At 41.7% G+C, this 26,533-nt stretch overlaps 1 protein-coding gene across 1 annotated transcript in view; it reads left to right on the top strand.

Annotated features, from left to right (window-relative positions):
• Positions 1-16,476: 16,476 nt before the first annotated feature.
• lrrc75a (leucine rich repeat containing 75A) overlaps positions 16,477-26,533 on the top strand; it is a 106,914-nt gene continuing 96,857 nt past the window's right edge. Inside the window, 1 exon segment of the mRNA XM_034239897.1 lies at positions 16,477-17,432. Within this exon segment, the coding sequence (XP_034095788.1) occupies positions 17,184-17,432 (249 nt within the window). The 5' untranslated portion in view covers positions 16,477-17,183.

Genomic DNA, 26,533 nt, shown 5'->3' with positions numbered 1-26,533 from the left:
TTGTATTACTCACAGATACTTTAGCCCCAAACTTCCGAAACATATGATCTGCAGGGCTTTTTGAGTGTCTTACCATTACTCAAACCTGCCTCGGCATGACTTCTTGGTAGGACTGGTCTTGTTATTTTCATAGTTCACATTAAACGCAACACCATGGGTGCCAAGCAGACCAAAGGCCAGGAGCCTGGAGGACCAAGCCCTCAGCACAGCTGGAAGCGGACCCCCACCAGGGAGCGGGGGGACATCCTGGCCTCCCTCATGCTGAAGTCAGGGGACCGGCTGGGGCGTGGAGGGACGCCGCCGCCTTACCAGCGCCGCATCAGCATGATCCAGGAGATGATGCTGATGGCCAAGCAGGGCAAGCAGGACGAGGCCACGGAGATGCTCAAGACACTCCGACAGGTGTGTGTTTACGTGTGTGTGTCGGAGAGGGAGTAAAGCTCTCAAGGGTCACAAGTTCACATTTCTAGCTCAAGAGAACATCATCCGTAAATTCCTGTTCTATTCCAATGGATATACATCTGTAGATAAGGTGGTAGAACTCAAAGAACAGCCCTACATAAGAATATGCCATTGGTTTAGTCTACGGCTGGTCAAGGCAGACCATCCAACTTGAGCGTACAAGGAGCAGGCGTGCGTAAGGGTTAAAGGTTTGTAATAAACTTCAGTGAAGGTAGGTAGACGGTATCTAACGAGCGTAGGCATTTAGAAGATGCATTCATACTAACAACTTTACTATAGTCTCGCAAAGACATAAAGGTTGCACAAGTCTTTTTCTGCCTTCACAAAAAAAAACATGACTTGTTTTAAGTAGAAATATTATTGGCGTTCTTTCTTTCTCCTGCCTCTATTCATTTCTGTGTGTGTAAGCATGTTGTCATCACTGGGGCTGAAACAGAAGCCAGGCTCAGACGCGGACACTGACTAAACTGATCGATTGGCTGCGTACATTACTGATGAATTCAGCCCCCTGGCTGGACCTGTTGAGCTGTGCCTGGCTCTGCTGCACTGGCACAGTGTGGACACAGCTACAATTTATTACCTCTTTCCGTCTTTCAAGAGGTTTGCAGTGCTAGTCTGGCTGGCTGCTGTTGTTGGTACAGACAGAAGCCAAAGTAAAGCACAGACTGAAAGACTCTAGTGTGGGGAAAAACGAAAAGAGAAGGAAAAATCCCACCAGTTGAATTGGAGGATCTGGAGAGCTGTTAAGAAAGGGAAGGATATAGGCTCAAAAGGAGGGAGTTAATCTAATACATGTTTATCATTGAAGAGAAGGGAGAAACCGAGATATAAGCTCTCATCCTTGAAGACAGCACTGCACATAATCCATATGCTGCCACGTCCCTCTATGACTCACAGGGAACAGAGCCTCATGGTCTCTCTCTCACACACACACACACACACACACACACACACACACCACACACACACACACACACACACACCAACACCACAACACCACAGTTTATTGTTTGGGAGATTTGTATCAGCACCTTTCTATTGTTCTTTACAGCTTTAATGGCCAACAGTAAAGCAAATCAAACAGGCAAAAGGATCAAGGATTCCACCTCATGCGTCATCGCTGTGACCGGGGCATTAGTTTCTCTGACGCTGCTTCATTAAACTATGATACCCCAGAGGAGGAGAGTCTCAGTCTCCTGTCTGACTGTGAGGCACAACCACACAGTGGGGTGCTGATGAGGGTCCCTCACAATAAGCACTGATTCTGTGATGATTACTGTGAGATACATGCTACTTAAAACTGGCCTCAATCTGATTATTAATTTTTTTTTTATTAATCATGAGGTGATTAACAGAGAGAGTGAGACTATTTGGTGTAAATGCCAAACATCCCCTGGATTTAGCTTCAGTGTGAGCATTGTTTTGACTGTTGATCAGATTTGTTTTCCCCGAAGAAGACTCAACGGAAATGGGGATGGCCAATTTTTTTTTTTTGATTGAGCATTTTATTAGGGATGCCCTGGACTAAAGATCTTTCTAGTCGACCAATAGTCGTCAATTCAGGCGATTATTCGACTAATCCAGCACGTTTGTGATAAGCTATCATTATTAATATTATTGATACATTTCTTCTCCCAAAATGGTTTCAGTTTCAAGGGCTGATGCAAAACGTTGTTATAACATCATGGTATGTTGTGCTAATATAACATATAAAATAAAACTGTATACGAACCTTTGAAATATAAATATAAATTAAATGTTACACGTAGAAAGCGCATGAGTCACAGCGGACGGACGGTGTGGTCCGCCTGCCTACATTCTTTGTGTTTCAGAACAATCAGCGAAGGCACACGGAACATTTAGTTAATTTATTCTATAATTCACATCTTAATATAACAACCCTTTAAATATTACACAGCAAACGGAATCACTGACAATCAGCGTGTTGCCAAAAATACCTCCTCGCATCACGTCTTCATCATGAAATGAAAACTTTAATTTATGTTTTTCTGAGGTCAGAATTATAATAAAGTATAGGTCTATATATGTTGAAACAAGCTTAGGTTACTGCCTGAGTCACTGCTGCTGTTTTCCTCCGATTATGAGAATAATCAGAGGTTGTCTGGGATAATTAAAGATTTCCTGCCCGACAAAATTAACTTAATGACCAGGCACAGCTCTGAATGAAGTGTTACTGACGCGTCAAAGCACACGCAGCGCATGGATGGAGTTTTTTTTTTTACACTAATAGAGTAATGATAAATTATCCGACTAAGACTGTTTTAGCCGACTAATTGGGGACAGCCCTTCATTTTACCACTCCCGACCCGGTTCCCTCGTCTCGAAGTAAGTGTGTTTTTTTAACGTTTTTGGTTTGAAGACTGAAATAATATAGAGCGGTTTTAAAATATGTTCACATTTTGTTCCCCGACAGAAAATACGCTACTGTTTACCCCACTTGTGATTGGCCGAAGCTTCTTTGTGCCATAAAAACGGCGGTTGCTAACAAGTGACTTTAAAAAACGACCGAACTTCATCACATCGACAAGTTCGTCTTTAGTTAAGCGGTGGTGATGCGCATCCATGCGACCTTGATGTAGTTTGGGTTAGCTTTCATTTCTGCCAAAAGAATGAATCCTTGTAATATCACAAAGTGATTTTAATATGTGGAGTTTATCCCGCAGTACAACATGTTTGCCACAGATCGTTTTCTCTGCAATATACCAAAATCCAATGGCAAAATTCCATTGCTTTACGTGGAGTGAACCCTTGCAACATATCCTCACTCCCCAGGTCGGCCTATGTTGACGTTATGTCAAGGTCCCCTGTGTCGGCTTTTTCCAACGCAAGAGGGGAGGCGGCTGTGTGACCCCTTTGTGCTTTCACGATTGGTTGCTGATACAAAGGAAATGACCATATTTGGATCCGATGAGATTGTGCAGGAGAGACACAGCTTTCCAACGATATCTCTGTTGACATGGTGCACACAGCTGTCGCGGTACTATGTTACGTTAGAATGCTAACTTTTGGTGAATTCAGGATAAATCTACAGACGCAATTAGACAAAACTATAGTAAAATAAACACTTAAATGTGTATTTTGTACGTTTTCCTTCCAAAAGCCTGAAAGAAAACATGTTATAGAATCAAAAAAGCACAAAATCTCAAAATTGACCAGTACTTGAAAAACGATGTTTTTGCCTGCCGTGTCTCGCCTTAAACATACAATAGTTAACATTGCAGGAAAGCAATATATTAGTACTTTGTCAGGCTTAATATTTATACCCCCAAAGCTTTTTCTTATTCAAAATATGACCTTAACCTAAAGTATTCTTTAATGTTTAAAAAAATAAAGCCTTATTAGTTTGCCTGTCTGTGTCTCCTATTCATATCTAATAATAAAAATAATACATTTCAATAACGTGCTTTAACCACCAGGTGTCCCTTTCTATCAGCTTTGCACCGTTATGGTGTAAATATACCAATATACCGATTGGATCAAATATAAAAGTCAGCCGAATTAGTATTGATACTGCAAGGAGACTTATATTGTGAAGAGAAATTGAAGATGTTGTTTAATTGCTGATATATTTATGATCCATGTCACATATTCAGTTTCAGCGGCAGTTGTTTCCCGTTTGTCTAGAAGTCTTCTCATCAGGGCTCTATAAATAGAGAACTACGGCAGATATGTAATATGTAATGCAGCCGAACCGTGTATTACAATGCCGTTATGTGAGGACCTTCAAAGAGAAAGCAAGCAAACTCGGAATAAAGTATTTTATTTTTAAAAAATGTTTTCGTATTTCACATCAACAGGAAGTCCGGTTAACTAAAATGTCCGTGCGGAACAATACCCCAACCCATAGATCCGTGGGTGAATAATGTCAATCACCACATTACACACATCCCTTCACATTTACATTTTAATTTACATTAAAGTATTTCGTGAGGCCTTCTAAAATGTTTTAAAATATAATTAGGGTTGTATTAGAGTTTGTAAATTATTGGCAACGCAATCGCACAACGGCACGTCCATTAATACAGATACAGATTTCAGTATTCTGAGCCCCTACTCTCCCCATAACTGACGGCAACAAAAGTCCTACATTATTCAATTAAATAAAGAAGTAAAAACAATAAGTGTGGCTTGATATTGAGTAAGAAAATGGTTGATAAACGCTGTGAGAATAGATCTGCGGGTAGCATTCGCTTGTGATCTCAAGTCGTCTACAACATACGTTTAGGGAGCTATATAGAAGCCTATGGACATCCCGGAAAGTTGAAAATGTACGCTAAGGGCCGCCCACCTTCTTGCGTTGGAAAAAGCCGACAGGGGACCTTGCCATAACGTCAACATAGGCCGACCTGGGAGTGAGGATGTGTTGACCCTTGCAATGCTAACTTTCGGGTTGGCTTACAAAAATATGTCAGCACTGCACCACATTATAGTGATCACATTACGTGACAGTATAACATAATGGGCAACTTGTGCTAGTTTTCATATTGGAGTGATCGGCGCGAGGGGGATACACATTCGAAGACACTTCATTTTAATCCTCGACAAGTTTTTTCTGATATCCTTTCCTGCCGATGTTCTGTTGCAGATGTTCAACTCTTGACCCTGATATTTCCCTTGCCCGTAGCTTGGGATCTCCTTGGCTTTGGGTTTCAGCTGCTCTCATTGCTGGTAAAAACAATCACACAAAAGGATAGTTACACTAAACCCTTCAATAGCAGTTAAATATATAATCCTATATTGTCCACTTTCCCAAAATATACATTTGTTGATATTATAGTTTTAGAAATATACGTTTTTCCATACATCTGTATCATAATCTGTGTAGATGGTTTTAAATATGCTTTAGGGACATGTGATAGATTTTGTAATTTCGATAGACATCTCCCAATTGACATACTGCACTATTATTCCAGTAGCTCGTCTGAAAAACTGCTTAAATGGTCAGATCCAAGTATATTTCTTTTTCTGGCCTCATTGTTACATATGTAGGTATTATTTGCAAACAGCCACTCTGCATTAAACCTCCAGTATGTCACCTGATACAGCTGCTGGGAGACTTGTGGGGAACTAAAACCTCTATCAGCACTTAGTGGACTCCTTCTCCTCATTTAGAGACCTGTACACATATACTTGTACAACATTTACAAACTTAAAGGTCACCTATTATGCAAAATCCACTTTTTTATGTCTTTTATACACAAGTAATACTCCCCTCTCTGTTAAGAGATTCTGAAAGTTTCAGGAACAAATATTCGCTCTCTTTTTGTCCTGATCCATCTATATAAAAACCTGAAAATGAGCTGATCATATTTTGGCCACTTTGGGATGTCATCATGTTTTTTTTGGCTTGTGTAACCATTAGCCAATCCCCCAACCAAGGTAACCCCGCCCACTTTATCACCTGAATCTCCTCCTAGAGCACCATTGTGTTTTTTTTAACCAAATATCTCTCAGGGGGGCGTGGGGAGTGGCTCCTTATTTTCATCAAAAGTAACAAACACAGAATCAGCACTTTTGAAACAGGTCTGAAACAGAGGGGTTTATGGCAACAATGCATGATCTGTTTGGTAATTCGAGCCAAACACTTCAGAGACATGCTTTCTATATAACTGAGAACTATATTATATTGATGGTATAAGTATAATAGGGGACCTTTAAGACATTTCCATTTCTCATCTGCAAATCCATACTTCATATGACTTGCTGAAGTCATGCTGAAGTTCACAGAAAATAGTACGTTATGTAGTTTTCTACTGCCAAGGGTCTGTCAATAAAAAAACACATATAGCAATGGCGGAAGATGGATAGGATTCCTTTATTGATGATTGTTCAGGAGGTTTTTACAATGAGCCATTCGAGAGACGGACGCACAAAGTTAGCTGCGAGATGAGCTACCGCTAACATTTTCTCAATTCCTTACTCTGAGAATTCAAGATATAACTAAAATACTTTATCTGATTAAAATATTTTTGTTAGAATGACAGAGATGTGAAAATAAATCTGTGTTATAAGAACTGGATCAAAAACTATTTAAACCGCTTCTGGCAAATACCCACAAAGCCGATGCATTCGGGAATGGGATAAGATGCCATCAGAGGCGACAATGCTAAATGGACTCTTACCTTGATTCAAATTACAGGTCACTCTAGGTGTGAAAAATCTCAACATTTGGGATAGTAAAAGTAATTCTGAAAAGTTGACTTTAATTAATAATATTAAGTTGAACCTATTATGTTTTATTTAAACGTAATATTATTGCTTTCAACTCACCAGAGGCCTGTACGACGAAGCCGGATTTTCGCTTAGCGAGCTAACTTCAGGGAAAACTCTGGGTTTCCAGTCCTACGACGCTGGTTCACTTCTTAGCAGGCTAGATCTCCATGGTAACTTATGCTGAGCGGTTAACCTGGGGGGTATACTACGAATCTAGTTTCAACCTATCCTGGATATGTTTTGAGTTATCCGGTTGACTTAATCCAAAACGAAGCCGCTCTCGCTAAACTGTCCTACAACGCTGGCTATCAACTCGTTCGCTCAAGCCAGCCGTGTCCTATCTAGTTAGATGCGCGTTCACCTGAAAGGGCTGGTATCTGGAGCATTCGACCAATCACAAATATGGAGAAGCATACTGACAGCGCAGCGTCATACTTCCTGAATGAAAAGTCAACTATAATATTAGTCAAATATGAAGAAGTTAAACTTTAAACATCCATGACTTAAACACTTTATCCAGGATAAAAGCCACATAGCTGCCACCTGCAAGGTGAATACAGCTGGTAACAGAACAAGCGTTTGAATGCGTACATTACATTACATTACATTGCATTTAGCTGACGCTTTTATCCAAAGCGACTTACAATAAGTACATTCAACCAGGAAGACACAACCTTGAAGAAAACAGAATCATATAAGTAAATCAGGTTTCATAGTCAAACATTTCAAATGCTACTCAACTGGCTATAGATAAGCCAATCCTTTATTAGTATATAAGTGCTTTGTTAATAATTCTATCGCTCGAAGTGGAGTCGAAAGAGATGAGTTTTCAGTCTGCGCCGGAAGATGTGCAAGCTATCTGCTGTCCTGATGTCAATGGGGAGCTCATTCCACCTTCTTGGAGCCAGGATAGCAAACCCACGTGTTTTTGCTGATGGGAACTTGGGTCCCCCTCGGAGCGAGGGTGCAGCGAGTCGTTTGGCTGATGCAGAGCGTAGTGCACGCGCTGGGGTGTACAGTTTAACCATGTCCTGGATGTACGAAGGGCCAGATCCATTCGCAGCATGGTAAGCAAGTACCAGTGTCTTGAAGTGGATTCTAGCAGTTACCGGAAGCCAGTGAAGGGAGCGGAGGAGCGGAGTGGTGTGGGAAAATTTAGGAAGGTTGAAGACCAGACGAGCCGCTGCATTCTGGGTGAGCTGCAGAGGTCGGATGGCACATGCAGGTAGACCAGCCAGGAGGGAGTTGCAGTAGTCTCGGCGTGAGATGACGAGAGCCTGGACCAGAACCTGCGTCGCTTTCTGTGTCAGCTGGGGACGTATCTTCCTGATGTTGTAAAGCGTGTATCTGCAGCAACGTGTTGTAGCAGCGATGTTTGCAGTGAAGGACAGTTTGTTATCTAGGGTCACACCCAGATTCCTTGCAGTCTGAGTCGGGGAAACAACACAGGTGCCGATGTTGATAGTCAGGTCAAGAGTGGGACAATCTTTTCCCGGAAGGAAAAGCAGCTCAGTCTTGTCAAGGTTGAGCTTGAGGTGATGAGCAGACATCCACTGAGAGATGTCAGCTAGACAAGCAGAGATGCGTGCGACGACCTGGGTCTCTGAGCGGGGAAAGGACAGAATTAATTGGGTGTCGTCAGCGTAGCAGTGGTACGAAAAACCATGCGGGCTAATGACAGATCTGAGGGAGTTTGTGTACAGGGAGAAGAGGAGGGGACCAAGAACAGAGCCCTGAGGGACCCCTGTAGTTAATTGATAAGGGTCGGACTCAGACCTCAGACATTAACAGGTTTATGATATCACTGCCTCGTCCAAGACACGAGTGAATCTGACCTTAATTACATTTGACTCGAGTGTTTCGTCAACTTAAAGAGCCTGTGACACGGGTTTCCCCCCATCATCCAAACCCATCAATTTGAGTAAATATTGTCCCCTTGAAAACTGTTACTGAACTGATTTTGGATATTTGTACTTTGATAACCATTAATCTGCCCTTCAATGTTGACCATTTTTTGGATCTTCTTGGGGATTCTTCAAGTCCCGCCAAAGCTGCCAGCTGCACCATTCAGGATCCCAGCATCTGCATGTAAACGCACGATGGTGCACACAGCAGCAAGCTCAGACAGCGATGACAGTTTAATTTTGAACGTGTCTGAGAGCTCATATGAGGCTGAAGGATCGGTTTATGTTGTATCTGTTTGAAGTTTAGGAATTAGGTGCGTCAATATGGGCGATAATACGGTCATGTAGCCAGTGGTGGACTGGGACTAAAAATCATCCCGGGACTCTCGACCGGCCCACTTCGGTACCGCTAGTAAATTGTCAACGGGGGGAGTGGGGGATGTGCTAGTGTCTTATCCGACCGGCCCACTTCGGTACCAGCCCATCGGGATTCGTCCCAATGGCCAGTCCGCCACTGCACCCAGCCCAGCCCACGTAAACTGTCAACGGGGGGAGCCTTGCTGCGGGGAAACGGTGGACCTAGTGTCCCGATCGGAGTGGGAATAATAATAATAATAATAATCCGTGCATTTTATCCATTAAAACACACGTTTAATCCATGTTGGTGTACTACAACTACAAAAGCATCGGTTTGTTTTCTCATCAGGAAATGCAGACCGGCTCAAACAAACGATCATATGTTCGCCGAATTGACATGAAAGCACCAATAAATGTAGTTTCATCCACGTGAGTTTACAACTACAAAAATAATTGATTTGTTTTTATATCACATCCGACGGGAGGAAATTCAGCAGCTCTCACTACCGATTTTAATCCTAATTTAATCATCATCTTCACCACGATCATTTATGTTTATGTTCGCCGACTTGACATGAAACCACTGACAACTATGAATATACTGTAGTCAACTTCATTAAAACGTTATTAACGAGCCTAAACTCAGTAATTCACCATTTCTACGCATAACAACACACTTTGTCCGTGTTTGGCTCTCTCGCCGCACAGTGAAGCGTTCCCGCATTGACGTCACTTCCGGCTTCCCCAAAAAACTTCAAAATGAGTCGAAGGAATTTCCCCGCGATGTTCGAAATTATTGATATTTATCGGAACGGTATCGCTTTTTTCTTTTTTAAACTGACGGTTCGAGATGACTAGTAGCCCAACAGTTGTTGGGAGGCTGTCACAGGCTCTTTAATGTGTTGCTTAAAATAATACTTATGCATACGATATGACACTGTGAGTGTTGCACATGCCAGATACGGCTCAGCTGACTCAGATAAGGAAATATATGATACATTATGATGTGATATGATGTGATATATGAATGATAATGGGACACATCGACGTCTGCACTCACAGTGCCGCGGACTGTACTTAATGTTACTTTGATCCGGTTACTTATGTTGTGGCAGATATTTAAGTAAGCTTTCTTAACATAATAGTATAATAATAGTATAATAGTTATAATAGTCAGATTGCTCTGAAGATGGGAGGTGATGTTCTATTCATTTTCACGTTCACACAGTCGGTGATTTTGGCCGGCCGTCTTTCCTGCAACGGCAGTCTAAACTGTATTTCCTTTCTCCTGTAATATGACTTGATAGCTTTAAACTCCGCACACTGAGCTCTGATTGGTCAGCAGGCGGTGCTTTCACTGAGTTGATCTCTTAACCTGGAACCTATCCTGTTTCGGAGCACAGACTAGGTCAGGATATATGGGATTAGTTTTGTATCATAAAGATAAAGCAACACGTTCTCAGAATAAAGCAAAACTATGAGTTTAAAAGAAAAAAGTCAAGCAAAATAAAATAAATTTCAAAAATAAAACTATAAGTTGCAAACAAATCATTTGTGTAATCATGTAAACTATAAGTATTTGTTCTTTGTTTTAACATAGATTTTTGTTTGCAGTTCTTGTTTCTTCTTTCTCAATGATCAGACTTTTGCTCTCGCTGCAGCTCTTCTTGTTTGCGCTCCCTCATTTTTTGTTTGAGATTTTGACACAAACATCCCAGGTGGGCGGGACTTTCAGGGGTGTGTCCCCATTGGCTACTCAGCTTTTCAGTGACAGCCCACTACACCACAGATCATACAGTGCAACTCATGCAGCAAACTCCGGAGTCCACTCGGGCACGTTAGTGTCGGTGTCTCCTGAGGAGTTTTCATGAACATATCGGACTTATCTTATGGATTGCAGTGCATTATACTTGTGATGTGTAGTTTATACTTTATTCCAACTTTAAATATTTGAATACCTGAACACACTGCTGCTGTTAAATAATTTCCCAATTTGGGATTGATAAAGTGTCTGTCTATTTATTTATAGATTAAAAAAAACACATCTATGTATTTTTAAGCTAAAGGTGAAACACAATATAAACTGTATACTATTATTTTTCAAAGACATGTTACATCTCAAAAGCATATATTGCTATGTTTAGGACAAACAATTAAAGACTGCTTTAATTGAACAAATTCTGCAATATAAAAGTGGCACATTTGCTTTATTAAACAGACCAGACCTAGGCTGCATACCAACACAATTAGGAACATGCTCACATCTTACTATGTTGGTCTGAAGAGCTGAAGCATTCATACACAATGGATAAAACCGGTGTTGTTTCATTCTATATCCTGTGAGAAAATTATATACATTTAGCATTACAAATTCGACATACTATTCCTAGCCTGAGGAAGATATGAATAATCAACAGATTTGAATGGAATCTCTAACATTTTCATGTAGAATAAAGACAAAAGAGTGATTATACAAATTACATTTATTGAAATTTGAACCAGAAGATTTAGTCTCAAAGAATGTTTTAAATAAAAGGACATAAAACAAAAAGGTGGATAATAATAACATCTATTAAATGTATATGTAAAGACATTTGGTCAAATGAAATGACACTGAGCCAGTGATAACAGTAACGCCAGCGTGGATGAAGCTGGTGCAGTTCTTTCTTCATGCCCCCCCTCCGTGCTGTCCCCTCAGAGGAAGTGAGAAAACGGGATAAGACTCTGGACGCCACGCTGTCTCAATGATCCATACTGTTAATATGAGAGGAAAATAAAGGTTTTAGGAAATGAAAAATATGAAGTTAACAAATAAAACACAGCTCAGGGGCAGTCATGGACGGTAGGTTTTCCTACAAAGTTAACTCAGCCTTCATTGATTTTCATATCAAATTAGCGTGTTAATAAAATAAGCTATCATGGCTTATACTTGCATATCTAAACAGAATCATGAAAGCCTGTTGGTAGAGTCAGGCACACGAGTCTGTTTGAGTGTGTGCGCCGGGCTGCAGTCGAATAGTCCATTTAGCTTAGGAACCTTCCTAACGGAGTGAAATGACCCGGAAGTCCCTCAGTGGCAGCCATGATAAGTGCCGTTCCAATTCTCTAGAATGATAGGAAAGGAGGTTTCAAACTTCCTTTATAACCTCCTTTAGCTTAGGAACCACTGGACCTCCCTAACCGAAAGGAGAGGAGAAAATGCTGCCCCCACAATGCATTGCAGCCGCAGCATTTGACGTCACACAACAGTCGGCCGTTCACGGACACAAACGATTATGACGGAGAAATTATATCATGAAAGTTACGGGTGCTTATTAAGCATTTTAAAACGTATGTGGTAAGTTGCCAAAGTGCTTTGTTTTGAACGTTCATCAGTATTATAATCAAAAAGAGAAATATGAACGTTAGTTTTTACTGAAATGATCAAATAAAGTCAACATTTCACTGAGCTGTGTGGGGTTTGTTCAACTTTTAAAAGATGTTTGAATGGTGATATACACAGTGATAGGTGTTAAAGACTAATGTTTATAATAAATACATTTGTATTGATTTTAAGATATTTTCATTGTTCATACGTATTGGGATCATTTGTATGAATGTGGACCGGAGGGTGACGAGCATACATTTCACTTTTTTATTTCAATTCCAACTTTGGTCATGAAGAATATGTTTCTCTGTTGTTCATAAAGCATAAAACAACAGCATCAGAGCACGGTGCAGTCTCTAGATGAGTCCGTCGTTCTTATTAAACATCCATGTTGTAGTCCGCTGTATAGAAAACTGTAGTTTCCATAGTTCCCCCACAGCAGCAGCAGACGCACACAATGACGTCCGCTGGCGCATCATAAACACGTTGGATAGTGAAAGTGCATTCGGATTCTCTAAAGTACCGCGGTCTCTTCTCCTAAGTCCTTTTGAATTCTCCTATCCACTACCCCTTAACCCCGTGACGTTTCACTCAGAGGTCAAGGAATAGGAGATAGGGTTAGAATTTAGGAGCTGATTTTTGGATTATCGGAACGCAACCCTCGTGTCTGAACGCTCACTCACTGCTAGCTATGTAGCTAACTGTTATAGGCTACTTAGCTTGCATTGTTATGGATCTAAAGGTAGCACAAGCTAACTTTCATAGCACAGCTTTACTTCTCACTTAACACAATAAAGAAACAGACCGTATAGCACAAACTACGGTGGCCCTGAAGTGCAAGACACCACAGCATTTCACAAAACGCCACAGCATTTCACAAAACACAACAGCATTTCACAAAACACTACAGCATTTCACAAAACCCCACAGCATTTCACAAAACACAACAGCATTTCACAAAACACTACAGCATTTCACAAAACACCACAGCATTTCAGAAAACACAACAGCATTTCAGAAAACACCACAGCATTTCACATTGGACGGAAAGGGTATTCCTTAGGGAGAACACTTCTTGTTTGTGATTGGACAGAGCCAGCCATAGAAGCACTGCTGTGATTGGTTGTTTTGCTGCCAGTCAAGAAATGACGCTTCGTCATTGGCCCAACACATCAGCCGTTAGCTGTTAGCACACACTCAGAGCTCACAGCTCCTCATATCTGTTCAGAAACTGGACAAAAGTTCAACATATACAAAACACAGACTGTTTATGTCATGGTAAATACAGTCGCTGCTTTATTTATGTCTGTATGACGTTGTTGTGAGTGTGGACGGAGCAGCTACAGGTTAGTTTAGCCTGATCGATCTGATTCCGATAGGATTTACATGGAGATACGGCCCGCCCCCTCTCCAGCGTCTTGTTTGAATGACAGGAGTAAACACAGAATGAATGCTTTATTAATTCATGGTTTTTAAGGGGCTTATCTCCATGTAAATACTATGGTAGACTACCCAATATTCGCATCGCTCTAATCGCTCGAGTTTCACCGCGGCTGTCAGCTGTTTTTGCTCCTGTCATTCAAACAAGAGGCGCTGAGAGGGGGCGGGGCGTATCTCCATGTAAATGCTATGGGAGATACCAACTACAACAAAATGAACATATTTGACCGTGATTTAATTGTAATACACGTTTCAAAGTGATGCCGAAGTAACAACATACTGATACCGGTTAGTAAAAGCCATGAATTAACGCTTTGACAAGTCTGCAGACAAGACGGCAGGTGAAAAGCTTTTAAAATGCGTGTTTTCTGAATGGAATCGGATCCATCAGGCTAAACTAACCTGTAGCTGCTCCGTCCACACTCACAACAACGTCATACAGACATAAATAAAGCAGCGACTGTATTCGCCATGACATAGACAGTCTGTGGTTTGTACATGTTTAACTTTTGTCCAGTTTCTGAACAGATATGAGGAGCTGTGCCTGTGAGCTCTGAGTTTGTGCTAACGGCTAACGGCTGATGTGTTGGGACATATTTCACTGTCGGGTGTCACGAATCACGAAGCGTCATTTCTTGACTGGCAGCAAAAACAACCAATCACAGCAGTGCTTCTCTGGCTGGCTCTGTCCAATCACAAACATCACTAAAGGAATACCCTTTCCGTCCAATGTGAAATGCTGTGGCGTTTTCTGAAATGCTGTGGCGTTTTCTGAAATGCTGTGGCGTTTTGTGAAATGCTGTTCTGTTTTCTGAAATGCTGTGGCGTTTTCTGAAATGCTGTGGCGTTTGTGAAATGCTGTTGTGTTTTGTGAAATGCTGTTGTGTTTTGTGAAATGCTGTTGTGTTTTCTGAAATGCTGTTGTGTTTTCTGAAATGCTGTAGTGTCTTGCACTTCAGGGCCACCGTAACAAACAACACAAATGATCAATACTTACATATATTTTCACTTGTAGTATTATAATAATTGAAATGCTGGTTCTTCTGTGGGTCTTCTGTCCACGCTCAGCTAGCTACCGCACCGCAGCTGCCTGCACTGTACAATCGCTGGAGGACTGGGCTGTCACTCAAAAACTGAGTAGCCAATGGGGACACACCCCTGAAAGTCCCGCCCACCTGGGAGGTTTGTGTCAGAATCTCAAACAAAAAATGAGGGAGCGCAAAAGAGAAAGCTGCAGCGAGAGCAAAAGTCTGATCATTGAGAAAGAAGAAACAAGAACTGCAAACAGAAAACCTATGTTAAAACAAAGAAAAAATACTTATAGTTTACATGATTACACAAATGATTTGTTTGCAACTTATAGTTTTATTTTTGAAATGTATTTTATTTTGCTTGACTCCGTTTTTTTTTTCTTTTAAACTCATAGTTTTGCTTTATTCTGAAAAAGTGTTGCTTTATTTTATGATACAAAACTAATCCCATAGAATAAGTCACTATGGAGATCTAGCCCGCTAAAAAGTGAACCAGCTTCGTAGTACCGGAAATCCCAGAAGTTATCTTGCTAAACGAAAATCCTGCTTCGTAGTATACCCCCCTGGTCCGGAGCAGGTTAGGTTGCAGGCTAAAGAGATCAAGTCAGTGAAAGCACCGCCTGCTGACCAATCAGAGCTCAGTGTGCGGAGTTTAAAGCGATCAAGTCATATTACAGGAGAAAGGAAACTGCCGTTGCAGGAAAGACGGGCAGCAGAAATCAGAGCAATCTTCAGAGCAATCTGATTATAACATTAGCGTTAAGAAAGCTTACTTAAAGATCTGCCACAACACAAGTAACCGGATCAAAGTAACATTACGTAGGCTACAGTCCGCACTCCGTGGCACTGTGAGTGCTGACGTCGATGTGTCCCATTATCATTCATATCACATCATAATGTATCATATATTTCTTTATCTGAGTCAGCTTCTTGAGCCGTATCTGGCCGTGCAACACTTACAGTGTCACATACTGTATGCAGAAGTATTATTTTAAGCAACACATTAAGTTGACGAAACACTCGAGTCAAATGTAATTAAAGTCAGATCCACTCGTGTCTTAGTGATATCATAAACCTGTTAATGTACGCATTCAAACACTTTTTCTTTTACCAGCTGTATTCATCTTGCAGGTGCAACTATGTGGTTTTTATCGTGGATAAAGTGTTTAAGTCATGGATGTTTAAAGTTTAACGTCTTCATATGTCTAATATTATAGTTGACTTTTCATTCAGGAAGTATGACGCGCTGCGCTGTCAGTACAACACATCCTCACTCCCAGGTCGGCCTATGTTGACGTTATGTCAAGTCCCCTGTCGGCTTTTTCCAACGCAAGGGGGGGGCCTTAGCGTCCATTTTCAACGCAAGGGGGGGGCCCTTAGCGTCCATTTTCAGCTTTCCGGGATGTCCATATGATTCTATGGACGCTCATGGAAGCACGGCATTCGTTTGTGTCGGCTGCCCTTAAAGGCAATGTGAGCGTCCATTCTCATTGGATAACGGAGAATTGTACACCCGGAAGTAAGTATTCCCCTTACTGTCGATTGATTTTACAGTGATATATGCACTACTCATCGACTAAAAAACACCAGATTATCCTTGTTAATTACACAACATTGATTGGTTTAAATTGTGTGCAATGCTTTTGTATTTTTCCCCCTTCCCCTTCCCCGAACTGAGACGCCAGTGCGGCTGCTTCCTGCTCCGGAGCGGATGGAGACTCAACCTTGGAGAAGGACGAATGCGGGTTTGTTTCAGCCTATGCGTGCCTTTCCAGCGTCGGAAGGACAGGGCAGAGCGAGCAGCGGTGATCTTCAGGAGACGTAAACATTGCCATGCCCTGCTGCATGCACCATCTTCTGCGATCCGTCTCCTCCTTGTCCTCCGAGCTACTGTTAATAGGAAACATCAGAGAAGAGTAGGAAAATAACCCTGCTGCCGAAGGTACATTATTTTAGAGATGTGGTGAAGTTGCGTGTGGGATAGGAGGCTGCAGCCGTCTGCACTGAAGGCATCCTGCATCCTGCATCCTGAGTGCTGTGTCCGTGTTTTGCGGCCATGCTGCATGCAGCATCCTCCGAGCTGTTCTCGACCTGAGCTGCTCTCTCTGGGATTTACAAGTTCCTGAAAGCAGACAACTAGTAACTCCAATTCCTAATGTTATGGAGTAGTATTTTGTATTCTTGGACTTTTCCTTCCTCTTTGTAACACTGAACATTTTTCCTTCGCAGTTTGGAATTGTATTACTCACAGATACTTTAGCCCCAAACTTCCGAAACATATGATCTGCAGGCTTTTTGAGTGTCTTACCATTACTCAAACCTGCCTCGGCATGACTTCTTGGTAGGACTGGTCTTGTTATTTTCATAGTTCACATTAAACGCAACACCATGGGTGCCAAGCAGACCAAAGGCCAGGAGCCTGGAGGACCAAGCCCTCAGCACAGCTGGAAGCGGACCCCCACCAGGGAGCGGGGGGACATCCTGGCCTCCCTCATGCTGAAGTCAGGGGACCGGCTGGGGCGTGGAGGGACGCCGCCGCCTTACCAGCGCCGCATCAGCATGATCCAGGAGATGATGCTGATGGCCAAGCAGGGCAAGCAGGACGAGGCCACGGAGATGCTCAAGACACTCCGACAGGTGTGTGTTTACGTGTGTGTGTCGGAGAGGGAGTAAAGCTCTCAAGGGTCACAAGTTCACATTTCTAGCTCAAGAGAACATCATCCGTAAATTCCTGTTCTATTCCAATGGATATACATCTGTAGATAAGGTGGTAGAACTCAAAGAACAGCCCTACATAAGAATATGCCATTGGTTTAGTCTACGGCTGGTCAAGGCAGACCATCCAACTTGAGCGTACAAGGAGCAGGCGTGCGTAAGGGTTAAAGGTTTGTAATAAACTTCAGTGAAGGTAGGTAGACGGTATCTAACGAGCGTAGGCATTTAGAAGATGCATTCATACTAACAACTTTACTATAGTCTCGCAAAGACATAAAGGTTGCACAAGTCTTTTTCTGCCTTCACAAAAAAAACATGACTTGTTTTAAGTAGAAATATTATTGGCGTTCTTTCTTTCTCCTGCCTCTATTCATTTCTGTGTGTGTAAGCATGTTGTCATCACTGGGGCTGAAACAGAAGCCAGGCTCAGACGCGGACACTGACTAAACTGATCGATTGGCTGCGTACATTACTGATGAATTCAGCCCCCTGGCTGGACCTGTTGAGCTGTGCCTGGCTCTGCTGCACTGGCACAGTGTGGACACAGCTACAATTTATTACCTCTTTCCGTCTTTCAAGAGGTTTGCAGTGCTAGTCTGGCTGGCTGCTGTTGTTGGTACAGACAGAAGCCAAAGTAAAGCACAGACTGAAAGACTCTAGTGTGGGGAAAAACGAAAAGAGAAGGAAAAATCCCACCAGTTGAATTGGAGGATCTGGAGAGCTGTTAAGAAAGGGAAGGATATAGGCTCAAAAGGAGGGAGTTAATCTAATACATGTTTATCATTGAAGAGAAGGGAGAAACCGAGATATAAGCTCTCATCCTTGAAGACAGCACTGCACATAATCCATATGCTGCCACGTCCCTCTATGACTCACAGGGAACAGAGCCTCATGGTCTCTCTCTCACACACACACACACACACACACACACACACACACACACACACACACACACCAACACCACAACACCACAGTTTATTGTTTGGGAGATTTGTATCAGCACCTTTCTATTGTTCTTTACAGCTTTAATGGCCAACAGTAAAGCAAATCAAACAGGCAAAAGGATCAAGGATTCCACCTCATGCGTCATCGCTGTGACCGGGGCATTAGTTTCTCTGACGCTGCTTCATTAAACTATGATACCCCAGAGGAGGAGAGTCTCAGTCTCCTGTCTGACTGTGAGGCACAACCACACAGTGGGGTGCTGATGAGGGTCCCTCACAATAAGCACTGATTCTGTGATGATTACTGTGAGATACATGCTACTTAAAACTGGCCTCAATCTGATTATTAATTTTTTTTTTTATTAATCATGAGGTGATTAACAGAGAGAGTGAGACTATTTGGTGTAAATGCCAAACATCCCCTGGATTTAGCTTCAGTGTGAGCATTGTTTTGACTGTTGATCAGATTTGTTTTCCCCGAAGAAGACTCAACGGAAATGGGGATGGCCAATTTTTTTTTTTTGATTGAGCATTTTATTAGGGATGCCCTGGACTAAAGATCTTTCTAGTCGACCAATAGTCGTCAATTCAGGCGATTATTCGACTAATCCAGCACGTTTGTGATAAGCTATCATTATTAATATTATTGATACATTTCTTCTCCCAAAATGGTTTCAGTTTCAAGGGCTGATGCAAAACGTTGTTATAACATCATGGTATGTTGTGCTAATATAACATATAAAATAAAACTGTATACGAACCTTTGAAATATAAATATAAATTAAATGTTACACGTAGAAAGCGCATGAGTCACAGCGGACGGACGGTGTGGTCCGCCTGCCTACATTCTTTGTGTTTCAGAACAATCAGCGAAGGCACACGGAACATTTAGTTAATTTATTCTATAATTCACATCTTAATATAACAACCCTTTAAATATTACACAGCAAACGGAATCACTGACAATCAGCGTGTTGCCAAAAATACCTCCTCGCATCACGTCTTCATCATGAAATGAAAACTTTAATTTATGTTTTTCTGAGGTCAGAATTATAATAAAGTATAGGTCTATATATGTTGAAACAAGCTTAGGTTACTGCCTGAGTCACTGCTGCTGTTTTCCTCCGATTATGAGAATAATCAGAGGTTGTCTGGGATAATTAAAGATTTCCTGCCCGACAAAATTAACTTAATGACCAGGCACAGCTCTGAATGAAGTGTTACTGACGCGTCAAAGCACACGCAGCGCATGGATGGAGTTTTTTTTTTTACACTAATAGAGTAATGATAAATTATCCGACTAAGACTGTTTTAGCCGACTAATTGGGGACAGCCCTTCATTTTACCACTCCCGACCCGGTTCCCTCGTCTCGAAGTAAGTGTGTTTTTTTAACGTTTTTGGTTTGAAGACTGAAATAATATAGAGCGGTTTAAAATATGTTCACATTTTGTTCCCCGACAGAAAATACGCTACTGTTTACCCCACTTGTGATTGGCCGAAGCTTCTTTGTGCCATAAAAACGGCGGTTGCTAACAAGTGACTTTAAAAAACGACCGAACTTCATCACATCGACAAGTTCGTCTTTAGTTAAGCGGTGGTGATGCGCATCCATGCGACCTTGATGTAGTTTGGGTTAGCTTTCATTTCTGCCAAAAGAATGAATCCTTGTAATATCACAAAGTGATTTTAATATGTGGAGTTTATCCCGCAGTACAACATGTTTGCCACAGATCGTTTTCTCTGCAATATACCAAAATCCAATGGCAAAATTCCATTGCTTTACGTGGAGTGAACCCTTGCAACATATCCTCACTCCCAGGTCGGCCTATGTTGACGTTATGTCAAGGTCCCCTGTGTCGGCTTTTTCCAACGCAAGAGGGGAGGCGGCTGTGTGACCCCTTTGTGCTTTCACGATTGGTTGCTGATACAAAGGAAATGACCATATTTGGATCCGATGAGATTGTGCAGGAGAGACACAGCTTTCCAACGATATCTCTGTTGACATGGTGCACACAGCTGTCGCGGTACTATGTTACGTTAGAATGCTAACTTTTGGTGAATTCAGGATAAATCTACAGACGCAATTAGACAAACTATAGTAAAATAAACACTTAAATGTGTATTTTGTACGTTTTCCTTCCAAAAGCCTGAAAGAAAACATGTTATAGAATCAAAAAAGCACAAAATCTCAAAATTGACCAGTACTTGAAAAACGATGTTTTTGCCTGCCGTGTCTCGCCTTAAACATACAATAGTTAACATTGCAGGAAAGCAATATATTAGTACTTTGTCAGGCTTAATATTTATACCCCCAAGCTTTTTCTTATTCAAAATATGACCTTAACCTAAAGTATTCTTTAATGTTTAAAAAAATAAAGCCTTATTAGTTTGCCTGTCTGTGTCTCCTATTCATATCTAATAATAAAAATAATACATTTCAATAACGTGCTTTAACCACCAGGTGTCCCTTTCTATCAGCTTTGCACCGTTATGGTGTAAATATACCAATATACCGATTGGATCAAATATAAAAGTCAGCCGAATTAGTATTGATACTGCAAGGAGACTTATATTGTGAAGAGAAATTGAAGATGTTGTTTAATTGCTGATATATTTATGATCCATGTCACATATTCAGTTTCAGCGGCAGTTGTTCCCGTTTGTCTAGAAGTCTTCTCATCAGGGCTCTATAAATAGAGAACTACGGCAGATATGTAATATGTAATGCAGCCGAACCGTGTATTACAATGCCGTTATGTGAGGACCTTCAAAGAGAAAGCAAGCAAACTCGGAATAAAGTATTTTATTTTTAAAAAATGTTTTCGTATTTCACATCAACAGGAAGTCCGGTTAACTAAAATGTCCGTGCGGAACAATACCCCAACCCATAGATCCGTGGGTGAATAATGTCAATCACCACATTACACACATCCCTTCACATTTACATTTTAATTTACATTAAAGTATTTCGTGAGGCCTTCTAAAATGTTTTAAAATATAATTAGGGTTGTATTAGAGTTTGTAAATTATTGGCAACGCAATCGCACAACGGCACGTCCATTAATACAGATACAGATTTCAGTATTCTGAGCCCCTACTCTCCCCATAACTGACGGCAACAAAAGTCCTACATTATTCAATTAAATAAAGAAGTAAAAACAATAAGTGTGGCTTGATATTGAGTAAGAAAATGGTTGATAAACGCTGTGAGAATAGATCTGCGGGTAGCATTCGCTTGTGATCTCAAGTCGTCTACAACATACGTTTAGGGAGCTATATAGAAGCCTATGGACATCCCGGAAAGTTGAAAATGTACGCTAAGGGCCGCCCACCTTCTTGCGTTGGAAAAAGCCGACAGGGGACCTTGCCATAACGTCAACATAGGCCGACCTGGGAGTGAGGATGTGTTGACCCTTGCAATGCTAACTTTCGGGTTGGCTTACAAAAATATGTCAGCACTGCACCACATTATAGTGATCACATTACGTGACAGTATAACATAATGGGCAACTTGTGCTAGTTTTCATATTGGAGTGATCGGCGCGAGGGGGATACACATTCGAAGACACTTCATTTTAATCCTCGACAAGTTTTTTCTGATATCCTTTCCTGCCGATGTTCTGTTGCAGATGTTCAACTCTTGACCCTGATATTTCCCTTGCCCGTAGCTTGGGATCTCCTTGGCTTTGGGTTTCAGCTGCTCTCATTGCTGGTAAAAACAATCACACAAAAGGATAGTTACACTAAACCCTTCAATAGCAGTTAAATATATAATCCTATATTGTCCACTTTCCCAAAATATACATTTGTTGATATTATAGTTTTAGAAATATACGTTTTTCCATACATCTGTATCATAATCTGTGTAGATGGTTTAAATATGCTTTAGGGACATGTGATAGATTTTGTAATTTCGATAGACATCTCCCAATTGACATACTGCACTATTATTCCAGTAGCTCGTCTGAAAAACTGCTTAAATGGTCAGATCCAAGTATATTTCTTTTTCTGGCCTCATTGTTACATATGTAGGTATTATTTGCAAACAGCCACTCTGCATTAAACCTCCAGTATGTCACCTGATACAGCTGCTGGGAGACTTGTGGGGAACTAAAACCTCTATCAGCACTTAGTGGACTCCTTCTCCTCATTTAGAGACCTGTACACATATACTTGTACAACATTTACAAACTTAAAGGTCACCTATTATGCAAAATCCACTTTTTTATGTCTTTTATACACAAGTAATACTCCCCTCTCTGTTAAGAGATTCTGAAAGTTTCAGGAACAAATATTCGCTCTCTTTTTGTCCTGATCCATCTATATAAAAACCTGAAAATGAGCTGATCATATTTTGGCCACTTTGGGATGTCATCATGTTTTTTTGGCTTGTGTAACCATTAGCCAATCCCCAACCAAGGTAACCCCGCCCACTTTATCACCTGAATCTCCTCCTAGAGCACCATTGTGTTTTTTTTAACCAAATATCTCTCAGGGGGGCGTGGGGAGTGGCTCCTTATTTTCATCAAAAGTAACAAACACAGAATCAGCACTTTTGAAACAGGTCTGAAACAGAGGGGTTTATGGCAACAATGCATGATCTGTTTGGTAATTCGAGCCAAACACTTCAGAGACATGCTTTCTATATAACTGAGAACTATATTATATTGATGGTATAAGTATAATAGGGGACCTTTAAGACATTTCCATTTCTCATCTGCAAATCCATACTTCATATGACTTGCTGAAGTCATGCTGAAGTTCACAGAAAATAGTACGTTATGTAGTTTTCTACTGCCAAGGGTCTGTCAATAAAAAAACACATATAGCAATGGCGGAAGATGGATAGGATTCCTTTATTGATGATTGTTCAGGAGGTTTTTACAATGAGCCATTCGAGAGACGGACGCACAAAGTTAGCTGCGAGATGAGCTACCGCTAACATTTTCTCAATTCCTTACTCTGAGAATTCAAGATATAACTAAAATACTTTATCTGATTAAAATATTTTGTTAGAATGACAGAGATGTGAAAATAAATCTGTGTTATAAGAACTGGATCAAAACTATTTAAACCGCTTCTGGCAAATACCCACAAAGCCGATGCATTCGGGAATGGGATAAGATGCCATCAGAGGCGACAATGCTAAATGGACTCTTACCTTGATTCAAATTACAGGTCACTCTAGGTGTGAAAAATCTCAACATTTGGGATAGTAAAAGTAATTCTGAAAAGTTGACTTTAATTAATAATATTAAGTTGAACCTATTATGTTTTATTTAAACGTAATATTATTGCTTTCAACTCACCAGAGGCCTGTACGACGAAGCCGGATTTTCGCTTAGCGAGCTAACTTCAGGGAAAACTCTGGGTTTCCAGTCCTACGACGCTGGTTCACTTCTTAGCAGGCTAGATCTCCATGGTAACTTATGCTGAGCGGTTAACCTGGGGGGTATACTACGAATCTAGTTCAACCTATCCTGGATATGTTTTGAGTTATCCGGTTGACTTAATCCAAAACGAAGCCGCTCTCGCTAAACTGTCCTACAACGCTGGCTATCAACTCGTTCGCTCAAGCCAGCCGTGTCCTATCTAGTTAGATGCGCGTTCACCTGAAAGGGCTGGTATCTGGAGCATTCGACCAATCACAAATATGGAGAAGCATACTGACAGCGCAGCGTCATACTTCCTGAATGAAAAGTCAACTATAATATTAGTCAAATATGAAGAAGTTAAACTTTAAACATCCATGACTTAAACACTTTATCCAGGATAAAAGCCACATAGCTGCACCTGCAAGGTGAATACAGCTGGTAACAGAACAAGCGTTTGAATGCGTACATTACATTACATTACATTGCATTTAGCTGACGCTTTTATCCAAAGCGACTTACAATAAGTACATTCAACCAGGAAGACACAACCTTGAAGAAAACAGAATCATATAAGTAAATCAGGTTTCATAGTCAAACATTTCAAATGCTACTCAACTGGCTATAGATAAGCCAATCCTTTATTAGTATATAAGTGCTTTGTTAATAATTCTATCGCTCGAAGTGGAGTCGAAAGAGATGAGTTTTCAGTCTGCGCCGGAAGATGTGCAAGCTATCTGCTGTCCTGATGTCAATGGGGAGCTCATTCCACCTTCTTGGAGCCAGGATAGCAAACCCACGTGTTTTTGCTGATGGGAACTTGGGTCCCCCTCGGAGCGAGGGTGCAGCGAGTCGTTTGGCTGATGCAGAGCGTAGTGCACGCGCTGGGGTGTACAGTTTAACCATGTCCTGGATGTACGAAGGGCCAGATCCATTCGCAGCATGGTAAGCAAGTACCAGTGTCTTGAAGTGGATTCTAGCAGTTACCGGAAGCCAGTGAAGGGAGCGGAGGAGCGGAGTGGTGTGGGAAAATTTAGGAAGGTTGAAGACCAGACGAGCCGCTGCATTCTGGGTGAGCTGCAGAGGTCGGATGGCACATGCAGGTAGACCAGCCAGGAGGGAGTTGCAGTAGTCTCGGCGTGAGATGACGAGAGCCTGGACCAGAACCTGCGTCGCTTTCTGTGTCAGCTGGGGACGTATCTTCCTGATGTTGTAAAGCGTGTATCTGCAGCAACGTGTTGTAGCAGCGATGTTTGCAGTGAAGGACAGTTTGTTATCTAGGGTCACACCCAGATTCCTTGCAGTCTGAGTCGGGGAAACAACACAGGTGCCGATGTTGATAGTCAGGTCAAGAGTGGGACAATCTTTTCCCGGAAGGAAAAGCAGCTCAGTCTTGTCAAGGTTGAGCTTGAGGTGATGAGCAGACATCCACTGAGAGATGTCAGCTAGACAAGCAGAGATGCGTGCGACGACCTGGGTCTCTGAGCGGGGAAAGGACAGAATTAATTGGGTGTCGTCAGCGTAGCAGTGGTACGAAAAACCATGCGGGCTAATGACAGATCTGAGGGAGTTTGTGTACAGGGAGAAGAGGAGGGGACCAAGAACAGAGCCCTGAGGGACCCCTGTAGTTAATTGATAAGGGTCGGACTCAGACCTCAGACATTAACAGGTTTATGATATCACTGCCTCGTCCAAGACACGAGTGAATCTGACCTTAATTACATTTGACTCGAGTGTTTCGTCAACTTAAAGAGCCTGTGACACGGGTTTCCCCCCATCATCCAAACCCATCAATTTGAGTAAATATTGTCCCCTTGAAAACTGTTACTGAACTGATTTTGGATATTTGTACTTTGATAACCATTAATCTGCCCTTCAATGTTGACCATTTTTTGGATCTTCTTGGGGATTCTTCAAGTCCCGCCAAAGCTGCCAGCTGCACCATTCAGGATCCCAGCATCTGCATGTAAACGCACGATGGTGCACACAGCAGCAAGCTCAGACAGCGATGACAGTTTAATTTTGAACGTGTCTGAGAGCTCATATGAGGCTGAAGGATCGGTTTATGTTGTATCTGTTTGAAGTTTAGGAATTAGGTGCGTCAATATGGGCGATAATACGGTCATGTAGCCAGTGGTGGACTGGGACTAAAAATCATCCCGGGACTCTCGACCGGCCCACTTCGGTACCGCTAGTAAATTGTCAACGGGGGGAGTGGGGGATGTGCTAGTGTCTTATCCGACCGGCCCACTTCGGTACCAGCCCATCGGGATTCGTCCCAATGGCCAGTCCGCCACTGCACCCAGCCCAGCCCACGTAAACTGTCAACGGGGGGAGCCTTGCTGCGGGGAAACGGTGGACCTAGTGTCCCGATCGGAGTGGGAATAATAATAATAATAATAATCCGTGCATTTTATCCATTAAAACACACGTTTAATCCATGTTGGTGTACTACAACTACAAAAAGCATCGGTTTGTTTTCTCATCAGGAAATGCAGACCGGCTCAAACAAACGATCATATGTTCGCCGAATTGACATGAAAGCACCAATAAATGTAGTTTCATCCACGTGAGTTTACAACTACAAAAATAATTGATTTGTTTTTATATCACATCCGACGGGAGGAAATTCAGCAGCTCTCACTACCGATTTTAATCCTAATTTAATCATCATCTTCACCACGATCATTTATGTTTATGTTCGCC

The sequence above is a fragment of the Gymnodraco acuticeps genome, unplaced genomic scaffold, assembly GCF_902827175.1.
Source record: "Gymnodraco acuticeps unplaced genomic scaffold, fGymAcu1.1, whole genome shotgun sequence".
Classification (NCBI taxonomy): Eukaryota; Metazoa; Chordata; class Actinopteri; order Perciformes; family Bathydraconidae; genus Gymnodraco; species Gymnodraco acuticeps.
Note: the sequence above shows the minus strand (reverse complement) of the source record. Positions and strands in the feature narration are given on the sequence as shown.